At 39.1% G+C, this 13,687-nt stretch overlaps 1 protein-coding gene across 6 annotated transcripts in view; it reads left to right on the top strand.

Annotated features, from left to right (window-relative positions):
- PRKG1 (protein kinase cGMP-dependent 1) overlaps nt 1-13,687 on the top strand; it is a 1,872,748-nt gene that overhangs the window by 1,833,568 nt on the left and 25,493 nt on the right. For 4 of the 6 annotated variants that reach the window (XM_063961733.1, XM_063961737.1, XM_063961736.1 and 1 more), the window contains exons 12-14: nt 1,834-1,923; nt 2,794-2,829; nt 6,730-6,765. In XM_063961733.1, coding sequence (XP_063817803.1) covers nt 1,834-1,923; nt 2,794-2,829; nt 6,730-6,765 — 162 coding nt within the window. The remainder of the gene's footprint in view (nt 1-1,833; nt 1,924-2,793; nt 2,830-6,729; nt 6,766-13,687) is intronic. The other 2 variants (XM_063961735.1, XM_063961734.1) reach the window with 1 other exon arrangement.

A 13,687-nucleotide genomic window follows, 5' to 3' on the forward strand; every position in this document is an offset into this window, starting at 1 on the left:
CTATGCCTTGGAGAGAGATAAAGTGCACAGAGATAAAGTACCAGCCAATAAGCTCCTAACTGCCAAGTTACAGGCTGTGTTTGGAAAATGACAGTTAGGAGCTGGTTGGTTGGGACTTTACTGTATCTCCGTCCACTTTAGCTCTCGCCAAGTCTTAGTACATAGACTCCACAAGACTTTATGCAACTTTAAATGAAACTGGATAAAACTCAGTTCAGAGGGAAGATTCTAAAGAGTACAAGTTGCCCATAGCAACCAGTCAGATTCTGTTTATTATTTTATAGAATGTACTAGAAAAATGTTAGCTAGAAACTTGCCCTCTTTATATGGTTTGTTAAATCTCCCCTTAGGTCTTTTTTAATGCAATAAATGTTACTTACCATAAAAAAAACTGGGGTCACTCGTTGTGTGGTGGTACTATCAGCACGTAAGGCTTGGCTGGAACTGGTTTCTAAGCTTGATGGTATTTCTCTTCCATCCATCGACCTTTCGCTAGTAGGCATTGCCTCCTTGATCCCAGATTTGAATTTGGACGTCTGGGTGTCTCATGGTCTTCTCACGCTTCATGGGGCTACCACAGATGAAGCTCTGCTCTCTTTCAGCCACATTCAATCTAAATTTTCCATATCTCATAGGGACTTTTATAAAAAATGTACAATTACGTTACTGGTTGTATAGCACCACAATATCGCCACACAGAGTTTCCACAATACCTAAATATTTACGAGATTTAGAGGTCAGACTTGACAATAAAGGGGGTATAACAAGTTGATATAATTTCCTTATTGACCTCCATTCTCCTACGTAATTATCCTCCCTTGTTAAATGAGAAAACGATCTTACATGTACGATTTCAGATGACGAATGGCGAGGGGTTTTCCACACTTGTTTCCATCTATCTAAATGTACAGTATGTCTCACATAGAACTTTTTTATAAGTTCCTGCACCGCTTATATCTAGCTCCATCGAGACTCCATGTCTTTTGGCCGTCCAATTCGAATATGTGTTGACACAATTGTAGTAATGTCGGGACCCTGCTCCATATGTTTTGGTCTTGCCCAGCACTTTCTAATCTATGGACCGCAGTCTTTGCCCTCTTATCCAAAGTCCTGGGATTCCACATATCCCCTCTTCCTAAATTAGCTCTATTACATTTGTTTCAAAGTGCTCTCTTGCCAAATGATCGGTATGTGATGGTCCACATCTTAGTATCAACTAAACTCCTGATTGCACAAAATTGGCGCATTTCCCAAATCCACACTATAGCTGCGGTTGAAACCGCTGTTCAATCCCATTATGAGTTTAAGACAGCAGGCTTGACATATTCCTCCAATTCGTCAAACCGACTTTATCGCTGGCTTTTCTGACATATGTATAGATCACATAACCTGGTGTGATTAACCTCCCATTACGTTTGCTCACGATAGCTCTTCATAGCCTTTTGTTAGGCTAGTATTGTACCCTTAATTTATATGATTGACTTATATGAAGACCAAATATATATATATATGTGTATATATATATATATATATATATATATTTGTTTGATTTCTGTACAAACTTGTGTTGAAACTCTACCATGTAACCTTGTCTATACCGGACTTATATTCACCGTTCCACCCCCCACCCCTATTTCTCCTTCTCTCTTTTTTTTCTGTATCTCCCCCTTATTCCCCCATATATTTCAAACTGTTCAATGAAGATCGAATATTAAAAAAATAATAAAAATAAAATAAAATTGGGGTCTTTTACAGAAATTTGTATATAAGTGATGCATGAGTTTTATATTTTGAAATGTGTCTGCATAGCTAATACACTGTTTCCAATGACAGGTTATACAGAACATTCAAGGACAGCAAGTATCTATATATGCTGATGGAAGCCTGTCTGGGTGGTGAGCTTTGGACTATTCTCAGGGACAGGTATGTAGCTATCAGGCTGTGCTGGTGCTGTGCGCAGCGACCTTTTATGTGATAGGACCCGAATGCGATAAAGCAAACATTTGGCTATCTAAGTACATTTATTTACCTATGGAAAACAGGGTGTTTTCTGCACAATGGTGTATGTACGGCTGGATTACAGTATGTGATCCCTCTAGTGTACTATTAGCAGATATTTTGAGGGGGCTGCCAATGGCGAGTTACTGAGACTCGGTGTTCTAGGTGTCAGTGACTACTTCTCGGGACCACAGAAGTTATTGGCAATATGTTAATCTTCTGAAAGGACAAAATACAGTAGAACACAAAATTTCAAGTCATATGGGCCTAGGTGCAAACGGAGCTCATTTTCTGCATATGCACAGTTCCCACAGTTTCCCTTAAGTCACCTGCACACAAAATAGACGGCCATTGAGTAGTGCAGGTGTAGGGAACATCTGGCACTCTAGATGCTGTGGAACCATACTTCCCAGCATGCACTGCTTCAGTTTTAGTGTGCCTTAAGAGCACATGCTGGGATGTGTAGTTCACAGCCTCTGGAGTGCCACACATTGCTTACCACCATTTAACAAACCTTCCGGCTGGAAACAGCTCTCACCACGTATCACGGTCCACCTCCGGCATCACCGTCCGCGGACAAACTTTTTGTTAAATTCCAGTGACAGAAGATTTACTATTGCTAAAAAAACAGTAACTAGCCCCCATACACCTTTGTGATCAGACATGAGGATTACTGAAGTTGGGAATAAAGTGTGTATTACATTTATTCTGCACCATTTACGTGATGAAATGACAGTACTTTTCTGTGCATTTTGCTCTTTTTCCCACCAATTACGTATGACTACATTTGAACAGCAAAGCAACACCAGGAGTAACTCAAACTGTCTATAAGTATGATTTTATTGTATTATTCTTATTGTCAGCATGTATGCAGACTAATACGTATACATTCATATACATATCAATTCATATACATAATCAGTTTACTAGAAGCCAGGGATGTCTCTGAGGTACTTTCAGTGCAAGACTGGAGAGGCACTAGTTCCTAGTTGTTTGATAGACTGCATACTAGGGATGGACATTGCATCACAATGGTTTGCAACCATCAATGGTTTTGTTGCGATGGCAGCAGTGGCGGAACTAACGAGCGGTGGGCCCAGGTGCAACAAAATGCTTTGCCAATTCTCATCCCGTCCAAGTCCGCCCCCTCACCCCCAACTCCAAATTAGGGATTCTTTGCATGCTCCCGTATAATATATATATAGATATAGATATTGATAAATTATTTAAAGAAGGGATTGCTGGCCACACAGGTGTGTGTGTGTGTGTGTGTGTGTGTGTATATATATATATATATATATATATATATATATCTATGTATGTATATATATATTTATATATATATATATATATATATATATGTATACATATACAATATTCAGCGGCACGCAGGGATGCAAAGTACAGTATGACATAACAGGGTAGAGATACACACACAGATGGGATCCTTTCAGGTTTAGGATGTGGATGTGTCCTAGATTTAGGATGTGGAGAGGGGGGTGATTATTTGTATGCAATGGGGGCACTGTGCTGGAGAGGATCGGGTTAGGGTGACCTGCTCAGGGCCAGGAAAATGGATACCTAGCAACAGTGTCGTAACTAGACATTTTAGCGCTGTGTGCAAGAAATGGCATCAGTGCCCCCCCTTTATGTGAAATAGGTGCAGTGCGCGCCATAGGCGCTTGCAGAAAATATAGAGGCGTGGCTTCATGAGAAAGGGGTGTGGCCACAAAATAATACCAATTCATATTATGGTGCACAGTAGTCTCCAGTATTCAAATTACGCCGCACAGTAGCGCCACTACACCAGGTAGAGCCCTTTTTACACATTACGGCAGACAGCGTCCCCTTTTTTACACATTATGACACAGTCCCCCTTTTTACACATTACGACAGACAGCGTCCCCTTTTTACACATTACGGCAGACAGCGTCCCCTTTTTATACATTACGGCAGACAGCGTCCCCTTTTTTACACATTACGGCAGACAGCGTCCCCTTTTTACACATTACGGCAGACAGCGTCCCCTTTTTACACATTATGGCAGACAGCGTCCCCTTTTTACACATTACGGCAGATAGCGTCCACTCTTTACACATTACGGCAAACATCTCCTTTTTTTTACACATTACGGTAGACAGTCCCCCTTTTTACACTTTTACGGCAGACAGCATTCCCTTTTTACACATTACAGCAGACAGTGTCCCCTTTTTACACAGTACAGCAGACAGATTCCCCCTTTTTACACATTATGGCAGACAGAATAGATAGATAGACAGACAGATTGATAGATAGACAGACAGACAGACAGACAGACAGATAGATAGATAGATAGATAGATAGATAGATAGATAGATAGATAGATAGATAGATAGATAGATAGATAGATAGATAGAACAGATGATACTTACTGTCTCCGCTGGCTCAGGCAGTCAGGCTCCTCGTGCAGCTTCTGGCAGATCCCGGCCAGAAGGGCAGGAGGAGGAGGGAGGGGGACTTGGGAGCCACAGCAGCGCTGTGTAATTGGTGGAGGTGCCGCTGCAGCTGTCGCTCTCCTTCCACATAGGCTGGCCGCCACTGCTGTGATGAGGGAAGCGCATCCCAGCATTCACAGTGGCGGCGGCCAGCCTATGTGGAAGGAGAGGGACAGCTGCAGCGACACCTCCACCAATTACATAGCGCTGCTGCGGCTCCCAAGTCCCCCTCCTCCTACTCCTTCCCCACGTTGCTGCATCCCTGTGCTCTCCTCCACACCCCCTCGACGACCCACAGCACACAGCGGCAAGCAGCATGTAATGAGTCAGTTTGACTCATTGCATGCCACTGGCTTTGGGCCCCTTCACAGCGACGGGCCCCAGTTCAAGGCACCGCTTGCACTGGTGGTAGTTCCGTCACTGGATGGCCGTGATTTTACCATTCGATGGCGGTGTTCTCATATTTGCCACCATCGAATGGTAAACATTTGATGGTGTTCGGATGGTCCCTCTCCCAGTTCTGTCCTCTTACGGCCGTGCTGCATAAGTTCATGCATATGCAGACCAGGGTTTTTTTTTGGCCCATGCGCAAGTATCATGATTTTTTTTTCTATCAAATTATTTTGATGCGATGGTTAGTTACCATCGCATCCAAAGATTCAATGGAGAAAGCCCAGACATAATTTGATGGTGGGCTTCCGATGTCCATCCCTACTGCATACACATGCTTGCCTACTCTTTTGGAAGGTCAGATACCGATTGTCCTCCTTGTAATGTGGGCGGGGCCATGGTAAGGCAATGTGTGTCATCAAGTCCCAGTCCCATTATGAGCATGTGATTTGTGTAATTGGGCGGCAGTGGGCGAGCCTTATGGCACAACTTCTATCACCATAGCCACCCCACCAATGCAATAGCTTGATTCATGTCATTACATCACCTGCACTTGATCTTTGGGCTTACAAAAAGTAGGTAAATATAATGTGTGACGTTTAAGCTCACAAAATGACTGCTTCTGGGGGGGGGGGGGATGAGGCGGGGTGTGGTAGTATAGCTAAAGTGAGAAGAAGGAGAGTGTGTATGGGTTCCCAATGCTGATCACTACTATTACCAACAGAACATCTCCAATGTAACGGGGAGACGTACCCTCTCCAATGCAGTTGTAGAAAGGGAACAGTTTATCTATAATAAAATAAAAGTAAAAAGTATTTTGATCCCAAAAAGAGCAAATTATATGAAGGGTTTGCAGGGGTTTGTTCTGTATAAGTTTTTGGAAAAGAACATAGGAAATCCCTATGAAATCCCTAAACTTTCCCCCAATAATGATCACTGGCACTGGAAACCCTGTTTGTATATAACTTTTGTAAAATATAGAGAAAATTAAATATTAATACATAAGATAAAGCTCTGTTACAGAGATACTAGCCATCTTTTAGATGGAGTTAGCAGCCCGACTTCTGGTTATGAATTGGAAAGCCAGTTCTGGGCAACAGCTCTAGAGCCTTGGACGGACCCTGGCAGGAAGAGTGTCTGACCCTTGGTCCACCTATAAACCCACACATAGTCTGCCACCAATGCCCTGTGTGCTGTGTAGCCTCATGCTTACTTTTCACTCGGCAGAGGGCAGTTTATGCGTTATACCATGTAATGGGTGGACACCTGTGTGGCAGAAAGGGCAGTCATGGGGGAGCCCTATTTATTTTTTTGGCTACAAAAACTATCTCCAGTAATAATTTCTAAAATACACACTAACTAAAAGGAAGAATGTAATTTTATTTGTATAATCTTCCTGCTGCTTTATATTGTTGTGGCAAATTTGTATATGAGGAGTATATTTACTAAAATGCAATAAGCCCTACAATAAATCCATCAAAAGCAGATCTATTTGTAGGAGATAGGCTTATCCCTGTATAACAAGCCCCCCCGGCCGGCACTAGCTGTGGCAGTGTATCATCAGGTACCGCCAGCGATAGCTTCCCTATGTAAATTTTGTTGCTAAATTCCGCCAACAGAAGATTTTCTATTGCGGTGATAATCGACGATAGAAAACATTTCTTATTGCTGCAAAATAGGAAAATGAATCTGTTCTCCTTTGTGGTCAGAAATGAGCTGTCTGGTGTTAGGATTACTGAAGTGAGGAGTAACATGAGGACCCATTGTTATTATAACTACTCTGCGTCATTTGCCTTATGAAATGACAGTGCTTTTCTCTGCATTTTGCTCTTTCTCCCACCGATTATGTATGGCAACATTTGAGCAGCAAAGCAACACCAGGAGTAACTCAAACTGTGTATAAGTATGAATCTCTATTATGCTATGTCTGTTCATATTGTGTCTTATCGCCAGCATGTATGCAGGCTTTTATATATATATATATATATATATATATATATATATATGTTCCTAAGTAGTTCGTAGTTCTTGGTATCATCCTAATGAGATGACCAGAGCAGTAACTAAATGTCTACAGAAAATTGTCTCTATCATGCATGATGATGATAAAGTGTCATTGCTGTGTGTACATATGGGTTAAGACACAATCAATCAATGAGTGTGTTTCCATTTTCTATCTGTACGCTTTTATTTTCTTGTGTCTCATCATGCCTACTCATCTATTTTCAATTATTAGTTTGGAGCAAATATACCACCTTATCTGCACTAATTAATTGGAACATTCGATAATTAGCTTATAATATATAAAATGATACCCTAGGTACGTATATATGCAGTATTTCATATAATAATATATGGGATAGTTTAACCCCATAAGGGAAGCTATAGAAGAGGCCTACTTCGATACATACTGCAAAAGTGTACAAGTCAAAGGGAAAACTTACTATGTAGTGCTTTTCAAAGATGCTGTGGTTTCGGCCCCTGGTTTTAAAGCGGCAACAATATTTAATACAAATCCAGGTGTGTTTTATATTTAATATTATTGCCCTTTAAATCCGACTAAAACCACCAGAACAGTGTTGCATACTGAATTTAGCTCAGGTGTTTTAAACAGGTGACAGGTATCTGCAAACAATGGGGCAGATGTATTAACCTGGAGAAGGCATAAGGAAGTGATAAACCAGTGATAAATGCAAGGTGATAAATGCACCAGCCAATCAGCTCCTAACTGTTCAATTACATATTGGAGCTGATTGGCTGGTGTCTTTATCACCTTGCATTTATCACTGGTTTATCACTTCCTTATGCCTTCTCCAGGTTAATACATCTGCCCCAATATCTTTATAAACAATGTTTATGCATACATGTAGTGAACAAAAAAATCTTGGCATATTAAGCATATTGAAAGCAATGGCTTCCACACAGGTTTGGCTTGCGTATTAATTAAGCAAATAACATCTCAGCATGGTCATGGCCTTGTATAATAATACTGAGCTGCACTGGTTGCATTTAATTATGCCTAGCGTGGCTGCAAGTGACAGGTCTATTTACTAAGCCTTGGATGGAGTTAAAGGGCATGGAGATAAAGTACCAGCCAATCAGCTCCTAATTGCCGTTTTTCAAACACAGCTTGTAACATGGCAGTTAGAAGCTGATTGGCTGGGACTTTATATCCATGCACTTTATCTCCATCCAAGGTTTAGTAAATAGACCCATAAGTAGGTTTCAACATGGAATTTCGGTGAGAAAACATCACCAAAGAGCATTAGTGGACAGAAGTGCATATATTAATTAGATCAGAAGACTGCAATTTCAGCCTGTGCCATGAACAGCATCACAAATGGTCCAACATCCTGCCATCAGAAGCATATATTGGTCGGATTACAGAGCATAACATATTGTGCCGTGACACCTGATACAGCATTCCTCGCCACCATCACCCATGTGACGGCTGAGTTACTTTTTTTTCTCGAAGAGACTAGCTGGATTACTCCTGCACAATTACATCCATTAGAATGCACCGGTCACGAATGGTAGCCCAATGCCCTATTAAGTAACTATATATAATTGTTTTGTCTTCCACTAACTGTATATTAACATCAGTTGTGTACCATATTGGTATAATTGCTGCATAATATCATGTGTGGAAAATAAAGATATGAGCTATAACGAGGCTAGTAACTAGTGGTGCTGAAAACTGGTAGGGCAGACAAGGATTTCTAGTCTCTCGACAACTGGATAGTAACCCATTGGTCACCAAGGATATGCACTGTAGATGATAAGGATATACACAGTAGATGGTAAGGATATGCACTGTAGATGATAAGGATATGCACTGTAGATGATAAGGATATGCACTGTAGATGATAAGGATATGCACTGTAGATGATAAGGATATACACTGTAGATGATAAGGATATAACACTGTAGATGATAAGGATATACACTGTAGATGATAAGGATATGCACTGTAGATGATAAGGATATACACTGTAGATGATAAGGATATGCACTGTAGATGTAAGGATATAACACTGTAGATGATAAGGATATACACTGCAGATGATAAGGATATGCACTGTAGATGATAAGGCTCTACACTGTAGATGATAAGGATATGCACTGTAGATGATAAGGATATACACTGTAAATGATAAGGATATGCACTGTAGATGATAAGGATATAACACTGTAGATGATAAGGATATGTACTGTAGATGATAAGGATATGCACTGTAGATGATAAGGATATAACACTGTAGATGATAAGGATATACACTGTAGATGATAAGGATATGCACTGTAGATGATAAGGCTCTACACTGTAGATGATAAGGATATGCACTGTAGATGATAAGGATATGCACTGTAGATGATAAGGATATACACTGTAAATGATAAGGATATGCACTGTAGATGATAAGGATATACACTGTAGATGATAAGGATATAACACTGTAGATGATAAGGATATGTACTGTAGATGATAAGGATATAACACTGTAGATGATAAGGATATGTACTGTAGATGATAAGGATATGCACTGTAGATGATAAGGCTCTACACTGTAGATGATAAGGCTATACACTGTAGATGATAAGGATATGTACTGTAGATGATAAGGATATACACTGTAGATGATAAGGATATGTACTGTAGATGATAAGGATATAACACTGTAGATGATAAGGATATGTACTGTAGATGATAAGGATATGCACTGTAGATGATAAGGCTCTACACTGTAGATGATAAGGATATGCACTGTAGATGATAAGGATATGTACTGTAGATGATAAGGATATAACACTATATGATAAGGATATACACTGTAGATGCTAATGCTATGCACTGTAGATGATAAGGATATGCATTGTAGATGATAAGGCTATACACTGTAGATGATAAGGCTATACACTGTAGATGATAAGGATATGCACTGTAGATGATAAGGATATACACTGTAGATGATAAGGCTATACACTGTAGATGATAAGGATATGCACTGTAGATGATAAGGCTATACACTGTAGATGATACGGATATGCACTGTAGATGATTAGGATATAACACTGTAGATGATAAGGCTCTACACTGTAGATGATAAGGATATACACTGTAAATGATAAGGATATGCACTGTAGATGATAAGGATATAACACTGTAGATGATAAGGCTATACACTGTAGATGATAAGGATATAACACTATATGATAAGGATATACACTGTAGATGCTAAGGCTATGTACTGTAGATTATAAGGATATGCACTGTAGATGATAAGGCTATACACTGTAGATGATAAGGATATGCACTGTAGATGATAAGGATATACACTGTAGATGATAAGGATATACACTGTAGATGATAAGGATATGCACTGTAGATGATAAGGATATACACTGTAGATGATAAGGCTATACACTGTAGATGATAAGGATATGCACTGTAGATGATAAGGCTATACACTGTAGATGATACGGATATGCACTGTAGATGATTAGGATATAACACTGTAGATGATAAGGCTCTACACTGTAGATGATAAGGATATACACTGTAAATGATAAGGATATGCACTGTAGATGATAAGGATATAACACTGTAGATGATAAGGCTATACACTGTAGATGATAAGGATATACACTGTAGATGATAAGGATATGCACTGTAGATGATAAGGATATGCACTGTAGATGATAAGGATATAACACTGTAGATGATAAGGCTATACACTATAGATGATAAGGCTATACACTGTAGATGATAAGGATATGCACTGTAGATGATAAGGATATACACTGTAGATGATAAGGCTATACACTGTAGATGATAAGGATATGCACTGTAGATGATAAGGCTATACACTGTAGATGATACGGATATGCACTGTAGATGATTAGGATATAACACTGTAGATGATAAGGCTCTACACTGTAGATGATAAGGATATACACTGTAAATGATAAGGATATGCACTGTAGATGATAAGGATATAACACTGTAGATGATAAGGCTATACACTGTAGATGATAAGGATATACACTGTAGATGATAAGGATATGCACTGTAGATGATAAGGCTCTACACTGTAGATGATAAGGATATGCACTGTAGATGATAAGGATATGTACTGTAGATGATAAGGATATAACACTATATGATAAGGATATACACTGTAGATGCTAATGCTATGCACTGTAGATGATAAGGATATGCATTGTAGATGATAAGGCTATACACTGTAGATTATAAGGCTATACACTGTAGATGATAAGGATATGCACTGTAGATGATAAGGATATACACTGTAGATGATAAGGCTATACACTGTAGATGATAAGGATATGCACTGTAGATGATAAGGCTATACACTGTAGATGATACGGATATGCACTGTAGATGATTAGGATATAACACTGTAGATGATAAGGCTCTACACTGTAGATGATAAGGATATACACTGTAAATGATAAGGATATGCACTGTAGATGATAAGGATATAACACTGTAGATGATAAGGCTATACACTGTAGATGATAAGGATATAACACTATATGATAAGGATATACACTGTAGATGCTAAGGCTATGTCCTGTAGATGATAAGGATATGCACTGTAGATGATAAGGCTATACACTGTAGATGATAAGGATATGCACTGTAGATGATAAGGATATACACTGTAGATGATAAGGATATACACTGTAGATGATAAGGCTATACACTGTAGATGATACGGATATGCACTGTAGATGATTAGGATATAACACTGTAGATGATAAGGCTCTACACTGTAGATGATAAGGATATACACTGTAAATGATAAGGATATGCACTGTAGATGATAAGGATATAACACTGTAGATGATAAGGCTATACACTGTAGATGATAAGGATATACACTGTAGATGATAAGGATATGCACTGTAGATGATAAGGCTCTACACTGTAGATGATAAGGATATGCACTGTAGATGATAAGGATATGTACTGTAGATGATAAGGATATAACACTATATGATAAGGATATACACTGTAGATGCTAATGCTATGCACTGTAGATGATAAGGATATGCATTGTAGATGATAAGGCTATACACTGTAGATGATAAGGCTATACACTGTAGATGATAAGGATATGCACTGTAGATGATAAGGATATACACTGTAGATGATAAGGCTATACACTGTAGATGATAAGGATATGCACTGTAGATGATAAGGCTATACACTGTAGATGATACGGATATGCACTGTAGATGATTAGGATATAACACTGTAGATGATAAGGCTCTACACTGTAGATGATAAGGATATACACTGTAAATGATAAGGATATGCACTGTAGATGATAAGGATATAACACTGTAGATGATAAGGCTATACACTGTAGATGATAAGGATATAACACTATATGATAAGGATATACACTGTAGATGCTAAGGCTATGTCCTGTAGATGATAAGGATATGCACTGTAGATGATAAGGCTATACACTGTAGATGATAAGGATATGCACTGTAGATGATAAGGATATACACTGTAGATGATAAGGATATACACTGTAGATGATAAGGATATGCACTGTAGATGATAAGGATATACACTGTAGATGATAAGGCTATACACTGTAGATGATAAGGATATGCACTGTAGATGATAAGGCTATACACTGTAGATGATACGGATATGCACTGTAGATGATTAGGATATAACACTGTAGATGATAAGGCTCTACACTGTAGATGATAAGGATATACACTGTAAATGATAAGGATATGCACTGTAGATGATAAGGATATAACACTGTAGATGATAAGGCTATACACTGTAGATGATAAGGATATACACTGTAGATGATAAGGATATGCACTGTAGATGATAAGGATATGCACTGTAGATGATAAGGATATAACACTGTAGATGATAAGGCTATACACTATAGATGATAAGGCTATACACTGTAGATGATAAGGATATGCACTGTAGATGATAAGGATATACACTGTAGATGATAAGGCTATACACTGTAGATGATAAGGATATGCACTGTAGATGATAAGGATATACACTGTAGATGATAAGGCTATACACTGTAGATGATACGGATATGCACTGTAGATGATTAGGATATAACACTGTAGATGATAAGGCTCTACACTGTAGATGATAAGGATATACACTGTAAATGATAAGGATATGCACTGTAGATGATAAGGATATAACACTGTAGATGATAAGGCTATACACTGTAGATGATAAGGATATGCACTGTAGATGATAAGGATATACACTGTAGATGATAAGGCTATACACTGCAGATGATAAGGATATGCACTGTAGATGATAAGGCTATACACTGCAGATGATAAGGATATGCACTGTAGATGATAAGGCTATACACTGTAGATGATACGGATATGCACTGTAGATGATTAGGATATAACACTGTAGATGATAAGGCTATACACTGTAGATGATACGGATATGCACTGTAGATGATTAGGATATAACACTGTAGATGATAAGGATATACACTGTAGATGATAAGGATATAAAATGTTTTATATATATATGTTTCTCGCCCTTGTGGTGAACATATGTACAACTGCTTCATGGCTTCTGATATCCATATACTTTTTCTAGTGGATACAGTGTCTTAAGGGGGGTATTCACGGGAGAGATGTGTGCTGAGCGATCTTAACACAGACCGCTCAGCACACATCTCTCTCCCCGCTCAGCACAGCGCGATGTGCTGAGCGAGGGGGAAAGCTGACGGGGAGCCGCTCACTTCACACAACGGTGAAGTGAGCGACCCGCT

Source organism: Pseudophryne corroboree, chromosome 3 (assembly GCF_028390025.1).
Source record: "Pseudophryne corroboree isolate aPseCor3 chromosome 3, aPseCor3.hap2, whole genome shotgun sequence".
Classification (NCBI taxonomy): Eukaryota; Metazoa; Chordata; class Amphibia; order Anura; family Myobatrachidae; genus Pseudophryne; species Pseudophryne corroboree.